Consider the following 24,048-nt stretch of genomic DNA (forward strand, 5'->3'; position numbering starts at 1 on the left):
ATTAACCACAAGAGAACCCATGATTAATTTAATCGACAAATGCTCAAACATAAGTGAACTTTTGGAGACTTAAAAATACAATTAGATTAATCACAAGAGAAACCATAATTAATCTAATTGAAATACACAACCAAACTGATCACAAAAGTAATCAATTTAATTGGTCATGCTCGACATAAGAAAACTTACAGAGCAACAACTAAATAACCAAACAAGATGATTAACTTAGTTGAAAATGCTCGACATAAAGTACCTTATGGAACAACAACATAGTTAATAAAAAATAATCAACTTGGTTGTTTAATGCTCAACATAAGACACTTTACGGAGCCTCACAGTAATACATAAAATATGGATCAGGGAAGATCAATTACTGCGGAATACTCAAGGATGCATTCTATTTTCCATCACTATTTGCACAATGACATACAATAGACATAATCCTTGCAAACAAAAGATTTTAACCTATCTTCCATCAATAATTGACAATATAAGCTTAACTTTTGTATTTGTCAAAAGTCCATTTATTCTTTTATCAATACATGCATATCGACATACGAAAGACTTTACCTTTGACAAGATATGGGATGGTCAAGTTCACGGACGTAAGCACACAAATCCCATAACAATATTGCAATATATAAAACCATAAAGATTAATACTGCAAAAATCATCTTCCAAACAAGTTTAGAATTTAAACCAATAAATCTAAAAACATGAAGATGAAAACGTTGGACATAGCTATGTGTAATCACAATAATGGCTATTCCAATCTCTAGTTATTCTTCTAATAAAAACAAGAAAAATAGAATATTTACTGGACAATAAGAAGCTCCTATAGAGAACATGATCTGAAAAACACTAGATCCGGTAAGCAACCAGAGATTGAACATGGACGAGCTCATCAGATGCTTTCTTCAGTTCGTTTTTCAAAAACTGAAGATTTCTTGTTGCAATTCCGAGTTGTTCACGAACGACTTCAAAATCTTGAAGAAGATTTCCTACCAGTTGTGATGATATTTGAACTGGTAGTTTGTTTTCATGATCAATGGCATGAAGGCATGTTATGAAAACAGGATTCTCATGAAACTCGATAGTCTTCCCTTCTTTGACTTCATCATCTTCGTTTCTCCCATTCATTGTGCACACCAAATTGGTAAAACCCTTTGACCTTTCAGAACAGTGTAACACGGGATGACACCCTAGTATATAAATACGTTCCATGGAAAACCCTATGAAACTTGTACACGTTCGTGTGGGCCAGAAGTTCGTGCACGGGTGGTCACGGCCTTAAGATGTAACCAAAAGAAGAATCGAAAGTCATGATAAATAGTTGAGAACCAACTATTTAGAGGAAGTACATGCAAACAAGAGAAAAATTCTCAAGGACAAAAGATCATGATTATCTATAAGAGAGAAACTGGAGCGAAGCTCAACAGAATTTAAAGATCAAAAAGAACAAGAAGAGAAAAAAAATACAAACTCGACAGCACTTCTCAAGACACACTTCTTGAGAACAATGATCATCCTTCTTAAATTAAAATAGGGATGTTGTATTGGGCAGTCATGGTGTATTAGGATGAGCATTTTGCACATCAATTTTGACTTCTTCTTTTTCTCCTTCAGAAGGATTTAGAGACAAATCACATGACATAGTTGAAGGAGTTTTATTAATAGAGGAACTAGGAGTACCTGAATCAATCGCTTTCCATGATTTTTTGATGCCCCGTTTGAGTCTGTTTGTGCTTACCTTTAGTTCTGAGACTCGATTATTGATATGTAAGTAATCTGGAGCTGAACTCTTGGAATTGCGGCCTTCTCCAGGGAGAGACAAGAAACTTGACTTTTCTTTCTTTCTCCTATGTCTTTTCCTTTTTTCAGAGTTATTTAAGAAGTCAGTTACTCTTCGAACATTCTTCCTTCTACTATTTTTCGTTTCAAAAGCACAATTAAGAAATGACTTATCATAGTAGTTTTCTTGATTGCCGAATGTGCCTTTTACTCCAATAATGTGAGAGAGCGGTTTGATAACTTCTTTAGACATCCATGCAAGCATGTTGTGAAGTTTTTCATTCCTTAAAACGAAACCGACATCTTCGCTCAGAATGTCCTTTCTTTTCGTAGAAATAGCAGTTAAAGGATTTATTTTTTAACTGTTCTCGTGTGAGTAGATTCGACCGCTAGCATCTCTGCACTCTTCTCCTTGGCTCACCTTCCTGCATGGTCCTTGCGAAGATCTTGGGATTTGCAAGTTCATACTCAAATCGGCTCATCAATTCCTTTCATGGTACCTCTACATATCCCTCTTATCCTCTGCATCATCTGAATCAAGCTCACTGGTATCAACCTCCTCTACATCATACTCAAAACCCTCATCAGAAGCCTCAGAATCAATTTCTGTCGCACTCTCATACCTTGGTGCTCTAGAATGCTTCTCAACCCATTCTTCATCTTTTCTATCTCTTGCGAAATACTTTGGCCTCCATGCAACATACAAACTTCCAATCCTCTCTTCTTTCCTCTGACGATTTATCTCTTGCTCTTTTCTATGGCGGATCATTTCACGCAAACGATGATCAAGTTCGCCATGAATGTCAACCCTCAATATTTGAATCTCTTCAGTGCTCAAAGAGAGAGCAAGAGCCTTGGCTTTCCCATACACAGAGGAAGATGGCGATTCAACCAGAAGTCTCTCTTCACCGGTATTTGGAGGATTTTGATCAGCCATCTCTTAAATCTACTTTCTCTCTTTTAAATATTTCCCTTTATGAGCAAAAACCCAAAGAAAATTACCTTGGCAATGGTAATCTCTTGCCTAAACACCCTTTTAATGACCCAATTGTGCCTATTAAATCCCATTTATGGTGCTTGGTTAAGCGCCATGTCGCTTTGTTTATCACGCCCATTCAAAACCATGCGTATTCTTTTCAACCTCAGGATCATAATTACCCTATCAATACCTATTTTCAACACCTAAAAATTACTATAACCATTACTCCTTCTGGAACTGCCATTAAGGGAGGTATTGGTATGTCACCAAACTTTGATGAAATATTTTGGGGTCTAATTAAAATTTTGTGTTTTATGCAGATTAGGAGAATGCAACATCTGTTGAGAGGCACCTTTGAGGTTCGGGGCATGTCTGCCATATGGGTTACTAGATCAACCATCAAACCTATGCCCATTGCCAAAATGCAAATTCCAAATCAAAACCATCAACCATCACATAACTTTTCCCTCCATTTCTATCTTTACGACCCATTTTGCAATATTAGTACCATTATTATGCTTGGAAGTTTGTACCACCATACCTATGTCTATCTAAAAAAGACAAACCCATTTATGATTCACCAACTTCAAACTTCGCCATGCTTACGTACCAATCTCTTATATCCCAGGAAAGCTTACAATGTATCATTGGATTTTTCTTTACTTGGTTCTCTCATCATCTAACTCACGTGAATACATATATCTCCACCATGATATTACGCATAAAGTATGGGAAAGAAAGTGACATCTCGTATGATAAACCCTGTCTCTAATACAGACATAGTAGCATAGCAATAACTACCTTACACCAAATTTCTCCTGAAAATTTATCAAACTTTTTCCAACAATCTTCTCGTTCCCTTTTTAAGGTTCAAAAGCATAAACAAACAAAAATATTCTTCCATCTCTCCATCTATATAGCCTGTAAACAATATCAGTGTAGTACCAAAAAGAGATTCCTTTCTATACACCTTCATATTATATTGGTTATTTGTAGCTCTCATCTTACTCAGTCTCTATTCATATATATCCAGTCTACATACCAAATGGATCTCCCAAATAATTCAGATAACCATCAAAAGTTAAACCAAGAAATTCAAAACCTGTCTGCTCAAATGGATGAGAAATTAACTTTACCATCCACCCTTTCTGACCAGTGTTCATCGACAAAATAGTCATCTAGCTGAGTCTGATAGTAATTGGAAATGGTGTATGGTGGGATATTTATGCTATGAAACCCTGGTTCCCACCTCCTCAATCCGCTATTACATCTGTAATCAATGGCCTCTAGCTCAATCCCCTACTGTTACAACATTTAGTGGAATACGCAACAAAGTTCTTATTCGATTCTTAGCTGAAGATGATTTCAAGAGAATAAAATCTCAGAGACCTTGGTTTATTTGTGGATATCTAATGGTGTTAAAAGTTGTTCCAACAGAGGGTTGGCCAGCAAATCATCAACTCTCTTTCACTGAAGAACTAATGTGATTTATTTTGTGCAACGTACCAAAAGAATATACTGAATTTGAAGATCTTCATAAACTTACTTTCGAGATGGGAGAACTCATTGAAGCTCGAGATCCTTATGGGAATTATCCTTTAAAGAAGAATGTCAAGGTGTGTATCAGAATTCCAGTGCAGAAAGCTTTACCAGTAAGTATCCCCCTCTTCACCAGTGGAAGAACTCAACCATTCCTGATTGAGTGCAGATACATCAAAGTTCCAAGATACTTCTGCACTTCATGCCGTGTTCTTGATCATAAATATGTTAATTGTCCTGCTTGGAAATTAAAACAGAAAGCAATTAAAGAAACTACTTCCTCTAGCAGCAAATATGTTCTTCCTGCTGTTTCAAGACTCATGATGCCATCATTATCAGAAAATAAACAAGATGTCTCCACTTCCACTGCAAATTTGGATACTGTCATGCAACAAACTGAGATTTTGCCAGATACCCAAGTCGAGTCTATTGTCACTCCTGTATGTAATAAAGGAAAAGCTAAGGATAGTGACCAGAAGATGGAAAACATCACTCAGAAGGGTTTATCAAATATGTTTCAAATGAAACCTTTTGTTAATCGATCCACAACCTTGAATATTTTTGATGTTGGACCGATTTAACAAAACTCGACTCAGCAGAACAATGGTTTACCAGTTATCTTCAAACAGGTTACCACTCGGAATGTCACCGTTGAATCTTCTATCACTGGATCTAAACCGGTTATTAGTGGTCCGATTCGAACATCAAACTCTTCTAGAAGATTTAAAACTGCTATTATCCCCAGTACTACACCAATTATCACTAGAGGAACTCTTATTTCAGCTGAGCAAGATGATCTATCAAACCTCAAAAGGAAGATTAATCCTAGAGACGATTTGAGAAAACGAACAAGATCAAATTCCAGCTTAGCTAGTTTAGTGGTTATTCCAGAAGAACGGGATAACACTGAACCTGATTAGGCCCAACTCTGTCCTCCAATCACCAAATAGGGGGAATTAACTGCTATCAACCTCTCCAACTTTTCTCTCAATACCCAAACCTTGATTGATTCTCATGGAAGCTATAATATACTTGCTGATACTTCTCCAAACAACAATAGTGTCCGCAATAATTCTCATCACAATGCTTATACTTCTAATATCAATTCTTCCCAAGATACTTCACAAAGTGGCGATACTACCAGTACTTCTCTATGTGGCGGGTCTAATTCCACTACTCAGGTAAATTCAACCCCCTCACCTCCTTTAATTGATTCACCTCCAGTTATATCTATAAATCATTTTCTTGTCAATAATGTCAACTTGATAGCACAGAACATAAGAGGATTAGGGAAAAAAACAGTAAACAAGGAACTTAGTTTGCTTTGTAGAAATGTCAATCCTGATATCATTTTCTTATCTGAAACCAAAATGAACAAATACTTAGCTGCTAGGAAGCTAAAAAATATGGGCTTCCTCTGTACCTTTAATGTTTCTAGTGTTGGAAGGAGTGGTGGTCTAGTCCTGGCCTGGAAAAAGGAAATTCATATCAACATTATATCCTTTAGCCTATGTCACATCCACATACATTATCCATTCCAAAACCTGTCACATTCATTTCATGTATGGTGAACCAAATAGTAGTTTGAGGAATGCTTTCTGGGAACAACAATGTCAATTATCTAATGCTCCTTTAAATGAACCAGTTTTCTTTATATGTGATTTTAATGCCCTCCTAGGAACTGAGGATAAGAATGGTGGCTTAGAGGTTGATGATTCTGATTTTTCAAACCTTAAAAACTTTTGTTCTGTATTTAACTTACATGATCCTGGATTTTCCGGTCCTAAATTTACTTGGTCTAAAATACAACAGGGTCCTGATCTTATTCTTGAAAGATTAGATAGATGTCTTATAAACCAGTATGCTGAGGACTTATGCCCTAAACTCTGTGTTAATAATCTTCCTAAAGATTCCTCTGACCACTGCCCAATGCATATAGGTTTCAATTATGAGGATATTTGCATGCCTAGACCTTTCCACTTCATGGCTATGTGGATTGAAGATCCTACTTGTAGAGATATTATTGCTAACTCTTAGTCTGTTAATGTTGTGGGCTCTCCTGCTTATAAACTAAAAGCTAAACTTTTAAGTACCAAGAAGGGCTAAGGGATTGGAATAAATATTCCTTTGGTAATATTCAAACTAATATATCTACCATTAGGAAAGATTTGGCTGAGGTCCAACTTTTTAATCCTACTGATTCTAGCACTACTTCTAGACTCAAAGCTAGATTAGAATATCTCTACAATATTGAAGAACTTTACTGGAAGGATAAATCCAGAGAGGTTTGGCTCATGGGAGGTGACATAAATTCACCATATTTCCATAGAGTTAACCTCTTTAGGAGAAAAAGAAATGCCATCAGTTGGATCAAGGATTCCTCAAATACTATTCTAACTGATAGAGATAATATTGGAACTTCCTTTACAAATTACTTCAAAAACCTGTACTCCTCCCATCCCCAGCAATTTCAGGATGAAATTCTTTTTGATTTTCCTACCAAATTTACTGCTGAGGACAATTCTCTTCTAAATTTGCCTCTCACTTCTGAGGAAATTAAGAATGTTGTTTTTCAAATCGGGGGAAAAAAGGCTCCTGGCCCTGATGGCTTTACAAGTCTTTTTTATCAGAAACATTGGGATATTGTAGGTGAGGCTGTCATTGACATGACCCAAACTTGCTTTAGAACAGGGCATATTGCTAAGGTTTTTAATCATACCAATATTGCTCTTATTCCCAAAGTTCCTCTTGTTGAACTTGTGTCACAATATATAGACCTATAGGACTTTGTAATTTCATCTACAAAGTTCTCTCTAAAACTCTTGCTAATAGACTTAAACCTTTCATGAACACTATTATTTCTCAAAACCAAAGTGCCTTCATTTCTAAGAGGAGTATTTCTGATAATATTCTGCTAGCAAATGAGGCTATATTTGATGTCAATCACAATGGAAAAATTGAAGGTATTGCAGCAATAAAACTGGACATGTCTAAATCTTATGATAAATTGGAATGGTCTTTTCTTGAAAGTGTTTTGACTAAAATGGGTCTTTCTAATCATTGGATTAAACTCATAAATCAGTGTGTTTCTACTGTTTCCTATTATGTCCTCCTTAATTGTAGCCCTACTGGTTTCTTCCAACCTGAAAGAGGTCTGAGACAAGGGGATCCCCTGTCCCCCTATCTCTATATCATCTGTTCTGAAGCTCTATCTTCTTATATTGATAGCCTCTCAAAAAAGGTATTTTGGAAGGTATCAAAGTTTGTAAGGATGCTCCAAAAATGACACATCTTTTGTTTGTTGATGATTCCCTTTTGTTTTCTAAAGCTACTGTGAAATTTTTTGAAATTATCAAAGACTATCTTCAAAAATATTGCTTGGCCTCAGGTCAAGAAATAAATTTTGAAAAGTCTGGCATTCTGTTTAGCAGGAAGATTCCTGAACATAGGAAATCTCAATTGGCTAATATTCTACAGATCCAAAACAGGGATTTAGGAGAAAAATATCTTGGCACTCCTACTGTGTTTCAAGATTCAAAAATTCAAACCCATATGGGTATTCTCCAAGCTGTGGATGCTATAATTTCTATATGGCTTCATAAGCTCTTGTCCCAAGATGCTAGAACTACTTTGATCAAACATATTGGTCAAGCCATCCCCCTTTTTCAAATGGGAGCTTTCCCTGTCCCTAAACATCTTTGTAAACAAATGGATGCCCACCTTTCTAAATTCTGGTGGGGAGAGACTCTTGATCCAAAAGATAGAAAACTACATCTGCTAGGGTGGGACATTTTATGTGCCCCTAAGGCTGAAGGTGGTCTTGGTTTTAGAAAGGCTGAATTAAATAATCTTGCCATGCTAGCTAGAAATGCTTGGAGAATTCTTGAAAACCCAAATTGTATGCTAGCTACTGTTCTTAAAGCCAAATACTTTCCTAGAACTGATTTCTTGAATGCCAAGTGCACTGGTGAATGATCTTGGACTTGGAAGTGTTTGCATGCTATCAAAGAACTCATCAAGCCTTTCATCTCCTGGATAGTTAGGGATGGTCAGTTCATTGACCCTTGGTGTGACAAATGGATCCCTACTTTGGGTTCTGCAAAACCAAATCCTTTAGTCCTACCAGACCCAAACATTAAAGTTTCTTATTTTATTGATCATTCCACCAGAACCTGGAATTTTTCTAGGTTAAACACCCACTTTGATGATGCTTCTGTTCAGAAGATTATCACCATTCCTTTAAGCTAGTTTTACACTCCTGAAAGGAGGGCTTGGGATCTTTCAAAGAATGTCAAGTTTTCTTCAAAACATGTCTACATGGGGATCAGAGGTCTTAGACCTTCCCCTTGTAAAAATCTTTGGAAGCGTATTTGGAAAATCATGGTCCCTTACAGAATCCAAGTCTTTACATGGAAGGCTGCTAGGAATGCCCTTCCTACCAGAACTATTTTGCATACCAGTATGCCTATGCATAGTGTTGATTGTGCTAGATGTAATGATCCTCAAGAATCTATCATGCATGCTTTGGTCCTCTGTCCCTTTGCCAGCCGAGTCTGGTTTCTCTCTGATTTTTGCATCAACACTAGTTTTTTTCCAGAATAAGTCCTTTATTGATTGGCTTTTGTTTTGGTTAACTGATCCCTTGACTGAACTCCCTGATGAAGCTCAATGTCTGTTTGTCTCTATCTTGTGATCTCTTTGGACTAGTGGAAACAACTTAATTTTTCAAAACCTGAAAGAAAATTATGTTGTTGTCCTCTCTAGAGCTAAAGCCATGCTTCTTACTAGGAAAACCAGTCTCACTGTGTCCCCTACTACTCCTGTGAACCTTTGTGACAAATGGAATCCCCCTCCTTTGGATGGATTAAATGTAATACTTGTGGTTCTTATGATGACCTTTCTGGAGAAAATGGTGCAAGATATGTGATGAGGGATTTCTCAAGAAAAGCTTCATTTTGTGCTTCCATGGTTTTTGAAGCAAAGTCTGCTGAAGAAGCTGAAGCCAGAGCTATTTGAGCAAACCTAAAGAAAGCCTTGGAGCAACAGTTAACTCATATCATTGTCGAAAGTGATGCGAAGACTCTCATTGATCAATTTTCTGCTGGCCAATTTGATGGAGATTCGCGTACGGATACTAATTTCAAGGACATTCAGTTCTTTTCTTCAATATTAATGGCTTATATCTTTAATTTTCAACCGCGTACTTGTAATTTTGTAGCTCATGAGTTAGCTCAATGGGAAAAAACAAACAAAGCCTCTATGTACTGGTATGTGCCTCCTATCTGGCTTATGCCAGTAGTTGAGGGGGATCATTAGCCTTTTTGAAGGCCTTTGCTTTAAAAAAAAAGAAAGAAAGAAAAAGATTATCAATTTTATGAGACCGAAATACTCTAAAACACTTCAGATATAAAGATCATTTGGGGAATCAAGATGAAAAGTATATTTCCACGTGAACAGTAACACTCGATGAGATTTTTTTTTCTTTTTTTGAACGTAATAAGGCTCACACCATTTATTACATGAACCTCTCGAGGAAACATACCACCACTTTTTGAATTATTTTCTTAAGGTAACATGTGACTAGGATGATTGGATCAACACAAATAATAATCGAGTAAAGTAATTGATGTTTTTTTCTTCTTACCGAATGGGTATAAAAATTAAAAGACACATGAGCTCGGTATGCACCAAGAGCTAATCACACATTGATAAGTTCCAACAAAATCTGCAAACGGCCATCATATGGTAACTCACGGTGAGAATGAAAATTCATCTACAAATTCAAATCAGATACTAATGAACCAATAATAGTCTAATGGACTTAAATCACTAATGCTTGGGGTATTCACTATATATCGTCATTGATAATTGATTACTGAAAGTTTCCTCTTTTTTACCTTAATGAAAAGCCCTCAAATAAAGTTCGCACCTGGCCCTTGTAAACTCAATATAGGTTCTGAAGATATGTTCCATGTGTAATTAGTTAGACGGAGGATAACACTTCCCACGGGTTAAAGCAAGCATCTCTGTTGTCAGCAGAGAACCGGAATAAAGGTAAAATAGATTATTTAAAAGTTAAGTATGTTTAAGCATAATACAACTAGATATTATCCTCCAACCTAACCTTATTCAAATTTCAAATTTGTAAGATGTAAACCCATTTAGCTAGTAAAGAACCGATTCAACTGATGAGAATCGATCAGATGTCCTGCTAATCCTATCTCTCCATGTACTTACCAAGAATAATTAGATACTAGTACTAGTCTAATACCAGTACTTATACCGACAATTAACAAAAGACAGTGAGGAGTATGCCAATATGATGTTATCCACTCGGGATCTAATAGATGCGGATGTGTGTAAAGATAAAGAAGGTCACAATTCTCAATTCCCTTTCTTTTTTAGTTTGAATCATGGTGCAACTTCAGAAAAAAGAATGAAAATAAAACAGCTACAATCACGCCTTACAACAAAAATCTCCCATGGTTTTTCTTTATTTTCTGTTGGTAAACAGGCATCGGGAAAAACCCTCCCCGTCACATCATCACCAGAAACTCCCACAGTTTGAGGTAAATATCTCTGTGTGCAGCAAGATCTTTTCAATTTTTGGACGTATACGCAATCTTTGCAGTTGTGGTCCTACGGGGCCGCCATAGACTCAGTGCAGTCCACTAGTGATTACTTGCCCAACCTCAAAAACAGACCTAACTTTTTTCTAACTTACACCCCGTATACACCTTGTTTTTTTTAGGTTGGTTCCTTGTCATTTCCATAGAGGGAACCTGGTACCGCCTTCACCCTCTCTTTTTCTCCCAGAAAAAAAAGAGAACAAAACAAACCACTAGTCTAGAGATTCACACCAGGAAACAACAAAAAGTTCAAAACTCATCACCGCCCTAACACGAATACCGACGAGCTGAGGTCTATAAAATCCTTTTACTTCACACTTCCAAAGTTCCACTCTTACTCTTACTGAAATCTGCTCTGAGAAAACAGAAGAAAAAAATAATGTCTTCTTACATCGTCTCCTTCAAGAATCAAGCTTCTGAGACTCCTTTAAACACTGTCAAGATTCACAGAAACAACAACAACCACACCGAAGAAGATCATGAAGAACAAGATGATCAGTTAGAAACTATAAATCCCGTTATCAGTAGTCACCTTTTTCTAAAACCCACTCACACCTCACAGAGCTTAGACAAAGATGTTGTCCTCAGGCGTATCAGACAACGTCGGCGTGCCACCAAAGTCCGGAATGCTTTCCAATCATTTCTGACATTTCCCAAGTTCTCATCAAAGCCTGCTGCTGCTACTGATGCCAACAAGGATAATGGCAGCTCGACACATCACCAAGTTAAGTGGTTAGACGATGCTTTTGCAGCTCCATAATCATCTCTGTAAATTAGTTCTGTAGTTTTAATGTCTATGTAATGCCAAGGCATAGGTAGTTACTGTTAGAAGGGGTACTCTCCAGTTCAGACCTGAGAGTGTGCATCAGGGGGAACTGTCTTTCTATGTATTCTATATTGTCATTATTAACTTAGTATTATCTCGTATCAATGAAATTTAAGCATTAAGATAGTTATTTACGTTTCAATCAGTGGGATAGCCTTGTTTTATCATAGACAAATCCATTAGTGGTGCAGCTCATGGCTGTCACTGCACTCTATCCAGTCTCCAATGAACTGGTCATATTAATGGCCAGGAATTGAAGACAATACTTATTAGACCTTTTCATCTTATTAATCTCATGAATCAAACTTTCTGCAAGTATACAAGAATCAAACTTTCATTGTCATCAGATAAGAGGAATCCATCTCATATAAGGTTAGACATGATTATCAAACAATTACAGATTATTTAAAATAAGAGCTTTTTAATAAAGTGACCAACTTTTTGAACCATATTTAAGAAACTTGCCGTTTTTTTAAATTGTTATATAAACTGGCCGAGTTAGACTTATTCTGTCCCGATTTTTTCAAAAAACAGCAACGACAGTTAATTTAATACGTGTAAGTTATCTTGCTAAGCAAAAGACATTTAAACTCATGAATCATCTCTAACTAGAAACTGGTTAAATCAGATAGGGAGCGAGTCAACTCGCGATTTAATCGTGTTACAGAAAAATGCTTATCTTCTTTGAAGTTCTTCTCCTGGAATTTTTCATTATTATGGAACCCTAATAAATTACTGAAATCAAACCAAATTCAATAGAAATCCAGTGAATCATCACCCAAAATCTATTAACATCTCCGATATTAATCTATCTTGATAAACAAAAAAGAAGATTATCATCATCAGCTTTCAATTCCTTCATTAACGGTCGTTCTTATCGACAAATCAAAACCCTAAAATGTTGAATAACATAATCTCTACAATAAAAACGACAAACAGTACCTTCAAATCATTTTCAAATTTTAAATTGATTCTAGTGGATTAATAGATGCTTTTCTTGGTTTGTTTATCATCAAGATCCACAATAGAGCTTGCAAATCAACCAACAACATCACAGCACGAACATCCAAAATTCAATCAGCAAGCAACCCATTTAACTACTAATTCATTAATACCCAAATCAAGTGATCACCGGAAAAAAAAAAACAACTAATTTCAATTCATTCATGTTCGGACCCTAAACATAATGAACAATTAAATATCTGCAAATAATCAACTGCCTTCTTCATATATCTCAAATCAAATCAAACTATACAGTGCAATCTTCATTATTAAATACAAGAAAAAAAAAAAGAAATCGAAATGAAGAAGAGGAAAATAGAACGACTGAGTTTTCTGTTTCTGTGTATCTTAGGGCTGAACATGGTTTCGGTTTTCTGCCGGAACCGGACCAAACCAGACCGATTAGGAAGAAACCGAACCGAACCATTTATTAATGGATTGGTTATGGTAACAAAAATTAAAAACCAACATTATTGGTTCGGTTTTGGTTTGACCTGGAAACCGAACCAAAAACCATTGGTATAACCGATTATTCTCATAACTTGTTTCCACCGTAGATTTAGAAGGATTAGATCTATCCATTGATTTAGAGTATAAAAATAACAACCCTAATCATTTATTTCATTCTCTCCTTTCCCTTTCTCTTTCTCCCCTCTCTTTGTCTCAACGCCTTCCCTCCCCACCCCAACTGTGAAGAACTGAAGATAAAGGATATGATCGGCAGAGATGTTTAGGGATTTTTTTTTTTGGTTACATAAATCAATAATATACGGATTTCAAAAAGATTGATTCCCATGTTCGTCAACTCATGAGCAGCAGTTATAGATAATAGATCTACCCCTTTTGGATTTAGATTATGAAATTAAATCTTAAGGTGTTTGATGGGTTGAATTTTGTTCCTTGGAAAATAATACTTCAGTCACGGTAGGTCCTCATGGATTAAGATTTATGTAAGCTTCTTTCGTATATATAGATTTGTAATCATCTTTTAGTGATATTTTTATATAACGCAGTCAAGAACAAAGCTTAGAGAACCCAAAGATGAAACTGTTACACTAGGACCATCAGTTGAAAGCTGCTGCCAAAGCTGTAGGACAGGTGGATCTAGATTGAAGAAATATTGGATGAAATTTTGTACCATGTTGATTGGTTCTCTATCAATTTGTATGTTGTTGCAGAAGACTAACAAAAGAGTTTTATGAGCTTGATTTGCGCAGATTTTCCTAACAATGAAATTGATTTATCTACAAACTACAACATTCTTTATGTTTTTGAGTCAAATCTGTCCATTTGAAAGTAATGATGCTGAAATCCTTATTTTATGTAACTGTGATTTATTTTCTTTTGTGAAATTTTGTTTTCTGTGTAATTTGTTCTTTGAACTGTCCGCTGTCTTAAACTTGCAGACTAATCGGTTATCTAGAACCGAGTGGTTAAAATCGGAACCAGTGGTTAAAAGTAAAACCGAAACCATTGGTTAGTGGCGTTGTTTTGGTTTGAAAAGTTAGAAACCGATACTAATGGTTTCGGTTTTGGTTTTGCTGAAAATCGAGCCGAAACCGACCATGAACAACCCTAGTTTATCTTTCTTCTCTTGAAGATACTAGTGTTAGGGTTTGTCCTTTGTAATGACTGAATCCTAAGGATAAATTAGTAATTTTGAAATGATAGGTTGACCAGGTCAACTGTTTGGACCACTTTGATAGGACCAGGTTAAATAAGTAAAGGAAAGGCTAGTTTATATAAGATTTAAAACCAGTGGCCGGTTTATTAATTTGGGGTATGGAAGTTGGTTATTTTATTAATTTGCCCTTAAAATAACACAACAAGTACTTTGGAACATATAAAAAAGTTATTTCTCTTTTAGTGAAAGTTAGGGTTGTTCATGGTCGGTTTCTAGCCAAACCAAAGCCGAAACCAATACTATCGGTTTTTAAAAATCTAAACCAAACCAATCCATTAATCATTGGTTCGGTTTCTAAATGGTTCCAGCCGGTTTCGGTTTGTCCCAGTGGTTTTTGGTTAACCAATAATTATATCAAACGACTCAAACAAAAAAAAAGATACACAAATTTACAGATAAAAAAATCATAGCTGCCGATAGTATTGGTTTACACAAATTTACAGACAAAAAAAATAAAGGGGTAATTTGCGTTACCTCCCCTGGAGAAGATCATAATTTGAGTTACCTCCCCTACAGAACAAATATTAGTAAAACCTCCTCTCGTCACTTTTTTCATCCAAACCCGGTTAGCTGAGTCAGCTGCTTCGTACAGCTGGATGCTCTTAGGGGAGGTAACTCAAATTATGATCTTCTCAGCTAACCGGGTTTGGATGGAAAAAGTGACGAGAGGAGGTTTTACTAATATTTGTTCTGTAGGGGAGGTAACTCAAATTATGATCTTCTCCAGAGGTAATGCAAATTAACCCAAAAATAAATAAGAAAATATCAAAAATAGTTAAAGCTTACTCTAAATCTAGAGATCAAAAGAAGATATATAATATATCTTAATTTAGTTACTGATAAACAAAAAAGAATGAAGAAGGGAAGAAGAAAGTCGAGTAGCAGCAGTGACTGCTGTAGTTAGGGGTGGAGAAGGGAGGCGACTGAGAGAAAGAGAAAGAGAAAGAGGAAGAATATCATACTGAGATATTAGATTTAGGGTTTTTATTTATCCTCTAAATCAATGGGTAGAATCTAATACTTGTTAATCAAGGTAAAAACTAAGTTTAAAAATTAATCGATTTTCCAATGGTTTTTGGTTCGGTTTTAGAGGTCAAACCAAACCAAAAACAACACAATCGATTTTCCACTTTCTACACCATAACCAATCCATTAGTAAATGGTTCGGTTTGGTTGCTTCTTAATTGGTCTGGTTCGGTCTGATTCCAGCGGAAAACCGAAACCATGTTCAGTGCTAGTGAAAATACAGATATGAATCTTATTCCAAAAAAGAATCAAATTCCCTCTGGGGGCATGTGCAGATAGGGCTGCACAAGACCCGCCCACGATACCCAAACCCACCCGTACCCGCTAAGTCCGTGGGTTTTTAATCCATACCCGCCCGCTGTGGGTGCGGGGTTGGTTATGAAAAAAAAAACCGCTGTCTGTGGGTGCGAGGTTGGTTTAAGCTAATACCCGCCCATACCCACAAAAAACCCGCAGATTATATACCATTAGATAAAACTAATCCTAATCGTCCATTATGAAACCCTAATACTAGTAGATAGGATAACTGATAACCCTCATTCACTTTCTACACTCTTCTCTCTGTTCGGCCTCTCCTCTTCTTCCTCCTCAGTTCTTCTTCTTCACCTACGAACGACAATTACCAGAAATCTTCACCAGAAATCGACAACAACAACTTCGAATCTTCACCAGAAATCGACAACAATCGAAAAATCAACAGATTCAACACTTAATCTTCAACTGTGAACTTCCTAGATATGAATATTTTGGGGGTTTTTGTTTTTTTTCTCACTTAATCAAGGAGAATAGAAGTTACTCTAAATACTTGAATATAAAGCGGGTTTAAACCCGTTTAAACCCATACCCTCCCAACCCGTAGCGGGCGGGTAACAAAATCCGCCCGCTGTTTGTGGATGCGGGGTTGATTATGAAAAAAAAACCCACAGTATGTGGGTGCGAGGTTGGTTTTAGCTTATACCCGCCCATGTGCAGCCCTATGTGCAGACTTACCATATGGACTATGGAGTTCTCAGATTGTTTATCAAGTGAAATAATAAGTGGTGGCACTATAGCAGATAAGTAGATGCCATTTTCTTTTCATCAATATATATATTATATAATAAAACTTGTAACAAATAGATACCATTCAGCTGATACTTCAAGCTTTACTTCCCTCTACACAATAATTCTAGTGTTATAAATATGAGAAAGGAAGGAACTACTTGACCGAGGTTCGGTTTCTAATCCAGAAGATCTCCTAAAAAAAGCTACTTATTGGTAACCATCCAAATCTTCGACTGAAAATGTTAGCACTGACGAGTTCAATCCTATGAATGTACCCCAAGGTTAAAATCTCCAAGAAGATCCTATGCCCATAACAGATTCAGCCAGCATAGCTTTTCTATATGAACATTAAATCCATCGGAATCTTACTCGGAATGACTTCTCGGCTGATGATAAACTACATAAACTACTGCTAAGCTGTTATCCGTTATCATGTCATACTGTATGTGAAAACAAAAGCTACAGAGCATATGATATTTTACCTAAAGCACCAACATACTAGTGCATATATCGTAAGGTGCAAACGAGATATGCAAACAGAATATAAATTACGAATATCAAAATTCATCACACTGTTTCGCCTTTTACTAGCACAGCAGCAGAAGCAGATCAAGACTGTTATCAGAAGACGAAAACCCATACATATAGATCAAACATCTTATTCCTTATTTAACAAACCGCTCGTTGAGATGAGGCGTAATGCCTGACTGGAGTTTTTCAAAACAGAAGATGACCTTTTAACCTGCATTTTTCTCTTCTTAAGAAAATCCAAGGAGTTCTGCAAGCACTGAGCTGGGGATATATCCTTCAAAATCACCATATTTGGCCTGAAAATCTCGCAAAAACCATTATTTAGTTCAAAATATAAATTTCTACAGTGAAAACGTTAAAGAATAGCAACTAGAATATATGGCATCTTACCCGAAGGTTTTCGCCTTTCTCTTTTTTCGCTTACTGTTTTCATTGGTTTTCTCTTCCTCAGGATCTGGTAAAAAGACGTGTCTGTACAAGAAAAAGACTCCGCGTTAAAGAAGCACCATTTGAAGCAAATAAAGATATCACAAGCTGCCTAACAGAGTAACACACACAAGACACACAGGGAAATGTAACATACTTCTCACGCTCAACAAGCAGATCAACAATGTCGGTTGGAAGTGTTCCAAGGTTATGCTTGTCCTCCTGTTCTGGTTCAGTTTCTGTCAGTTCATTGACAGCTCCGTCATCTTTTGATTTTCGAGGTGTTTTTCTCTGAGCCCAGCGTCTTCTCCGCTCTTTACCTTCTTGAGCAATCCTATAAAGGAAATGGAAGTTACACCCGATTCCTTGAAGCTGAATATAACAGACTTCTCAACAACATGATACAGACTTCTTGAGCAATCCTAAAATTGAACCAGTATACCTGAAATGCAATCGTCAATGCATTTCAGGGCTGCTTGCTTACACATCTACAATCAAGCACATAAGCTATTGTATTCGAACTACGCCAAATATTTAGATAATCAAGAGTCCATTGAACCAACAGGTTACCAACTAGTCACACTAAGAAACTTTAAGTCATTGTGCTCTATTCAATTCTAATAACATCTTTACAGATCCCTGCTACTAAAGCTAACATGTTAAGGTTTTCACACATACAACACTCGAAATCATCCTCTATAAAAGTAAATTGCCTCTAGGAAGGGCAATGTACACCTCTCAGCGATTTACAAATTTCAACTAACACCTAATCTCTCACTATCCAATAGATTAGAAATTACAAGATTCACAAACCACTGGAATTTAAGAGTTACTCAAAACATTCATAGTTTTTCATGTTCCAACTAAGTAAAACAACAAAAGTAAAATACACAATCTCAATATCGTGACAGATTCGATGCGAGTTCAAAATGAAAGACCAATCTTACAAAAGAAGAACCAGAAGCCGCAAAATAATAATGAAAATATATAACTATCATATCCCCCAAGGAACCCACACTCTCATTTAAGCAATACAGGGTGAAATTGAAGCTTATTTCAATGAAAAGTAAATAAATACCTGGTCTTGCTTTCTCTCTCAGCTTTCTGGAGCTCCTCAACTTGTTTTAAACCCTAAAACATGAAAATCAATTAAGCACCATGACTGACCAATATGAACTGAAAGGGATAGAAAGAGAGAGAGAGGAGTAACTACCTGTTGGACTGAGACTTCCTCAGGAGCATCAAAGTCGTCGGAATCCCTTTCTGCCATTGCAGATTCAGAGAGGTTTAGGTAGGGTTTCGGGAGTTCTTCCTTCGGTAGAAACAGGGACTACTCGAAAGAATTTCGAAAAGGTAGGTCTTCCAAGATTTGTAAGAAAACGCCGGCTTACGTCTCAGAAAGTCTCATGGGCTTACAAGTTTCGAAATTAAGTAAGCCTAGGCTTTAAGCCCAGTGTATGCATTCTATCTTCTGTTGGATATTTTCAACAAACCCTTAATTTGTAGGCGCTACAGAAGAGTTTGGTGATCGAACATAAATTTTCTGTTTAGGGTTTCTAATGACAGTTAGAAAACCGAACAGAAACTTCGTTTTCCCAACAGACACCATTGTTAGAAGAGATGTCTATTCGCTCTGAAAAGATGCCTGTTGGAGATGAAGAGTCATCTTCAACAGATGTTAAACTCTCTATAAATAGCGTCCTTTTTTTCCATTCAAAATACATAAAAAAAAAATCTCTCTGTTTTCTCTCTAACAAACATCACCAGAATCAAAACTTGTGTGTTCTTAGTTGGGTCAAGGTTGTACAAGCTTTGAATCCAACATTATTGTTGGGCTTCAAGTATCTTGACGCCAATATTCATTGACCTATTTGTACTCGCCAATCTAATTGGGAAGGGTCGAATAATTGTCGAAAAGAATCTATTATTAGAACCTTGAACCCAGAGACAACATTCTTTTCTTCACCCTATTTTTAGTGTCAATTTTCTAACAATTTTCGACAATTATTTTCGACATGGAGGGTGAATCTTCAATGGATGTTGTACAATCTCTGCAAGTCATGAATCAGACTTTTAATAAGTTAGAAAATTTTGAAGGAGATGGTTTTACTCGTTGGCAAGAAACTCTGAAATTCAACCTGATGTTTCTGAAGTTATGGTACATTCTGGAAGATGGGTTGGAGGCCATTCCTGATCCTACTGACAAGGACGATGAGGAATTGAAGAAAAGGAGAAAGAAGCGTGAAGAAGATGATTTCATGTGCCGTGGTAATATTCTGAATGCTTTGGGGATGAATGTTTATAATGCTCATCGTACGTATGGAACTGCGAAGGAACTATGGACTGCACTGGAGAACAAATACAAAATTTCTGAGGCCAGTAACAAGAAGTTCCTGATTTGCAACTTTATGGATTGGAAAATGTTCGACAGTAAGTCTATCATTGCCCAGGTCAGTGATTATTGGTAATCATCTTAAAGATGCTGGTATTGACCTTGTAAGTTCATTCGTTGTTGGGGTTATCATTTCTTATCTTCCCCCTTCATGGAATAGTTACAAGAAGAAACTTAAGCATGTTGAAACTGACTATGAATTAGAAGGATTGCAGCGTCATCTTCGTATTGAAGAAGATGCTCGTAAGCGAGAGATTAAGGATAGTCAGCAAACTGAAAATCATTCTAAGATTAATACTGTGCAAGAATCGAAAACCTCGAATTCTTTGAAAGTTCAGAATGATTCTCAGTTTAAGAAGCAACATCCTAACAAGAATGAAAAGAAGAAAGGCCCTTGCTTCTTCTGTAAGAAACCCGACCATTTTGCTCGTGATTGTCGTCTAAAGAAGAAACAAATGAAAAATGAAGCAAATACGGTCGATGATAGCAAACTTGTCATTGTTGTGCAAGAGGCCAATACTGTTGCAGATCATGGAAGTTGATGGTGGTACGACACTGGTGCAACCATTCATATCTGTAAAGACCGAAACCTTTACAAGACATATGAATCTGTTAGTGGAGAAGAAGTCACTTCCGCAAATCGCCTCCCTAGTAAAGTACATGGCAAAGGCACTGTTGAACTCAAGTTTACTTCTGGAAAGATTGTTACTCTTACCAATGTATTACATGTCCCAGACATTTGTAAGAATATTGTTTCTAGAGTCCTTGTTAGCAAGGCCAGTTTCAAGGTTACGTATGAGTCTGATAAGTTTGTACTGTCCAAAAACGGAATGTTTGTTAGACAATGATACTCTTAGAACGGGATGATTAAGCTTAATTTAATAAATAATGGTTCTGCTTATATTGTTGACTCTATTGATTTATGGCATGCTAGATTAGGACATGTGAATTATGGTTCTCTTAGAAACATGAACAAAGAACGGGATGATTAAGGTTAATTTAATAAATAATGGTTCTGATTATATTCTTGACTCTATTGATTTATGGCATGCTAGATTAGGACATGTGAATTATGGTTCTCTTAGAAACATGAACAAATTAGGACTGATTTCTGATTGCAATTTTGATAATGTTTCTAAATGTGAAATATGTGTGCAAGCAAAGATAACTAGGATATCTTTTAAATCTGTAGTAAGAAATTCTTCCTTACTTGAATTAGTGCATAGTGATGTTGATGATTTGAAAAGTCATGTCACTCGTGGTGGAAACAAATATTATGTCACTTTTATTGAAGATAGCACTAGATATGCCTATACTTACTTGATGAAATCGAAGGATGAATTCTTTGACAAATTTAGAATTTACAAAGCAGAAGTAGAAACACAATTAGAACCGAAAATTAAAATATTACGTTCTGATCGTGGTGGTGAATATTATCCTTCTGAATTTACTGCATTTTGTCAAGAGCATGGTTTAATACATGAATTTACTGCACCATATACACCTCAACAAAATGGTATTGCTCAAAGAAAGAATAGGACTTTGATTGACATGGTTAATACTATGCTTATTAGTTCTGGTTTGCCTAATTCTTTATGGGGTGAAGCCATGTTGTCTGCATGCTATATTTTGAATAGAGTACCTTTGAAAAAAAAAAAGAATGTTTCCCCTTATGAACTGTGGTTTAAGATAAAACCTAATTTTAAAAGACTCAAAGCATGGGGTTGTCTAGCGTATGTTAGAAAGCCTGATCCTAAAAGACTAAAGCTAGGAAATAGGGCTTATAAATGTGTTTTTGTAGGATACTCTCTTAATAGTATTACCTACAGATGTTTAATCCTTAACACTTTTGAGATTATTGAATCTATAGGTGTGGAATTTTTTGAAAGCATGACAAGGACTAGTTCTCAGACACTACCTACTGAAAACACATTGTTACCAAGTCTAGAACCAATGGAGACTGATAACAATGATGAACCTTCCTCCTCTACATAAAAAAATGATATTTCAATTCCTACTGAAGATATTGAACCTAGAATAAGTAAGAGAGGAAGAATAGAGAAAAATCCTGACCCAGACTTCAAATATTACCTTGTAGAGGGTTATAAGAATGAAATTCTTAACATCACCATGTATAATATGCATGACGAAGGTGATCCTAAAACCTATGCTGAGGCAATGAGTTCCAGAGATGCTAATTTCTGGAAAGAGGCTATCAATGATGAAAAGCATTCACATTTGACAAATGGAACTTGGGTATACTGTGATCTACCTCCTGGTGCTAAGGCAATAGGATGTAAACGGATATTCAAGAGAAAGTTTAATGTAAATGGTACCATTGATAAGTTTAAGGCCAGATTGGTTGCTAAGGATTATAAACAAAGACATGTTATTGATTACTTTGATACATATGCTCTTGTTGCACGAATCATATCTATTCATTGCTTGATCGCACTTGCTTCTATTCATAAGCAAGTTGTGCATCAAATGGATGTCAAAACCGCTTTTCTAAATGGTGATTTAGAAGAAGAAATATATATGGAACAACCTGAAGGTTTCATATTACCATGCCAAGAGAAGAAAGTGTGTAAATTAGTGAAATCCCTCTATGGCTTGAAGCAAGCTCCCATGCAATGGCATGAGAAGTTTGACAAAGTGGCTTTGTCATATGGTTTTGTTGTGAATGATGCTGATAAATGTATCTATAGTAAACAAAATAAATCTGGATGCGTAATTCTCTGTTTGTATGTTGATGACATGCTTATTTTTTGGTCTGACTTGTCTATTATGGAAGATACTAAGAAGTTTCTTAGTTCTAATTTTGACATGAAAGATCTAGGGGAGGCTGATGTGATATTAGGAATTAAAATCCTAAGGAAGGGAGATGAGTTGGTCTTAACCCAATCTCATTACATTGAGAAATTTCCCAAGAAATATGGTCATTTTGATGACAAACCAACCCCTAGCCCTCTATATCCTAGTGTGAAATTAATGAAGAACACTGAAAGAGCTCATAAACAACTTGAGTATTCTAGTGTTGTTGGTAATCTTATGTATGTTATGCATTGCACAAGACCGGACATATCCCAAGCAGTGGGAGTGCTATGTCGTTTCTCAAGTAATCCGGGAATTGAACATTGGAAAGCAATTTCAAGAGTGTTAGCTTACTTGAAGGGAACCATAGATTATGGTTTACATTTCCAAAGTTATCCCGTTGTATTAGAAGGATACATTGATGCAAACTGGAACGATGTAGAATCCAAATCCAAGTCTACAAGTGGATGAATATTTACATTGGGATGTGCTGCTGTGTTTTGGAGTTCCAAGAAGCAGACCTGCATTTCTGATTCAACAATATTATCAGAATTGATTGCACTTACAGATGCATGTAAGGAGGCAGAGTGTCTTAGAAACTTACTAGTAGAAATCCCATTACTGAAGAAGCCAACTCCTTCAGTCATGATTAACTGTGATAATCAGGTTACGATCTATAAGGTCTCAAACAAAACTTATAATGGAAAGTCGAGACATGCTAGTCTTAGACATCAGATGTAAGAAAATTACTCAAAAGGGGAGTAGTTGCAGTGAACTATATTGAATCGAAGAAGAACTTGGCAGATCCTTTTACAAAGTGTCTACCAAAAGACGTTTTTTCAATAAAGTGTAAGGAGATGGGACTCAGGTCTGTGAAAGAAGTTCGATCACCAATAACGGAAACCCAACTTATGTTTTGAAAAGGATAAACTAAGTTCAATGTGGTACTAACAAGTTATTGAAGTGGTTATGGTACAATAAACTAAAACTTCCCATTGTCCTTCTAGTGTAGTGATTCTGCATGATCTTAGGGATGGATGAAAATCCTTAATAAGTCTAACTTTTATCACAAGGTATCTCGCATAAACACCTTCGAGACTTACCTATATAAGTATATGGAAATCGGGCCGTTTCATATGAGAATAAGACCGTTCTTAGAAAAAGACTCATGACCAAGGATAAAGCACATGGCCATTAATGTGCGGGCTACAGAACACACTATTCTATGAAATCAATATGTGTGGAGGTTCCAGTTTTATCACAAGGGGTACTTGGTTCAAGATTAAATTCACCATAGGACCTCGATAAAGCTTTGAATATCTTACACTAAGTGAAGGTTCAAATCCAAAAGGTACCTATTATTTA

At 36.3% G+C, this 24,048-nt stretch overlaps 1 protein-coding gene and 1 long non-coding RNA gene across 2 annotated transcripts; one reads left to right on the forward strand and one right to left on the reverse strand.

Annotated features, from left to right (window-relative positions):
- The first annotated feature begins 13,409 nt into the window (after window positions 1-13,409).
- LOC113331320 lies at window positions 13,410-14,118 on the forward strand. The gene is made up of 2 exons (XR_003350859.1): window positions 13,410-13,690; window positions 13,780-14,118. It is a non-coding gene; the product is annotated as an uncharacterized LOC113331320 (long non-coding RNA).
- Window positions 14,119-17,049: 2,931 nt separating this feature from the next.
- On the reverse strand, window positions 17,050-18,825 carry LOC113331325. The gene is made up of 5 exons (XM_026578046.1): window positions 18,691-18,825; window positions 18,556-18,608; window positions 17,635-17,811; window positions 17,442-17,522; window positions 17,050-17,347 (listed from the first exon to the last, which is right to left on the reverse strand). The coding sequence occupies exons 1-5, from the start codon at window positions 18,745-18,747 to the stop codon at window positions 17,179-17,181; spliced, it is 537 nt and encodes a 178-aa protein (XP_026433831.1). The 5' UTR covers window positions 18,748-18,825; the 3' UTR covers window positions 17,050-17,178.
- Between the last annotated feature and the right edge of the window lie 5,223 nt (window positions 18,826-24,048).

The sequence above is a fragment of the Papaver somniferum genome, chromosome 1 (assembly GCF_003573695.1).
Source record: "Papaver somniferum cultivar HN1 chromosome 1, ASM357369v1, whole genome shotgun sequence".
NCBI classification, from domain to species: domain Eukaryota; kingdom Viridiplantae; phylum Streptophyta; class Magnoliopsida; order Ranunculales; family Papaveraceae; genus Papaver; species Papaver somniferum.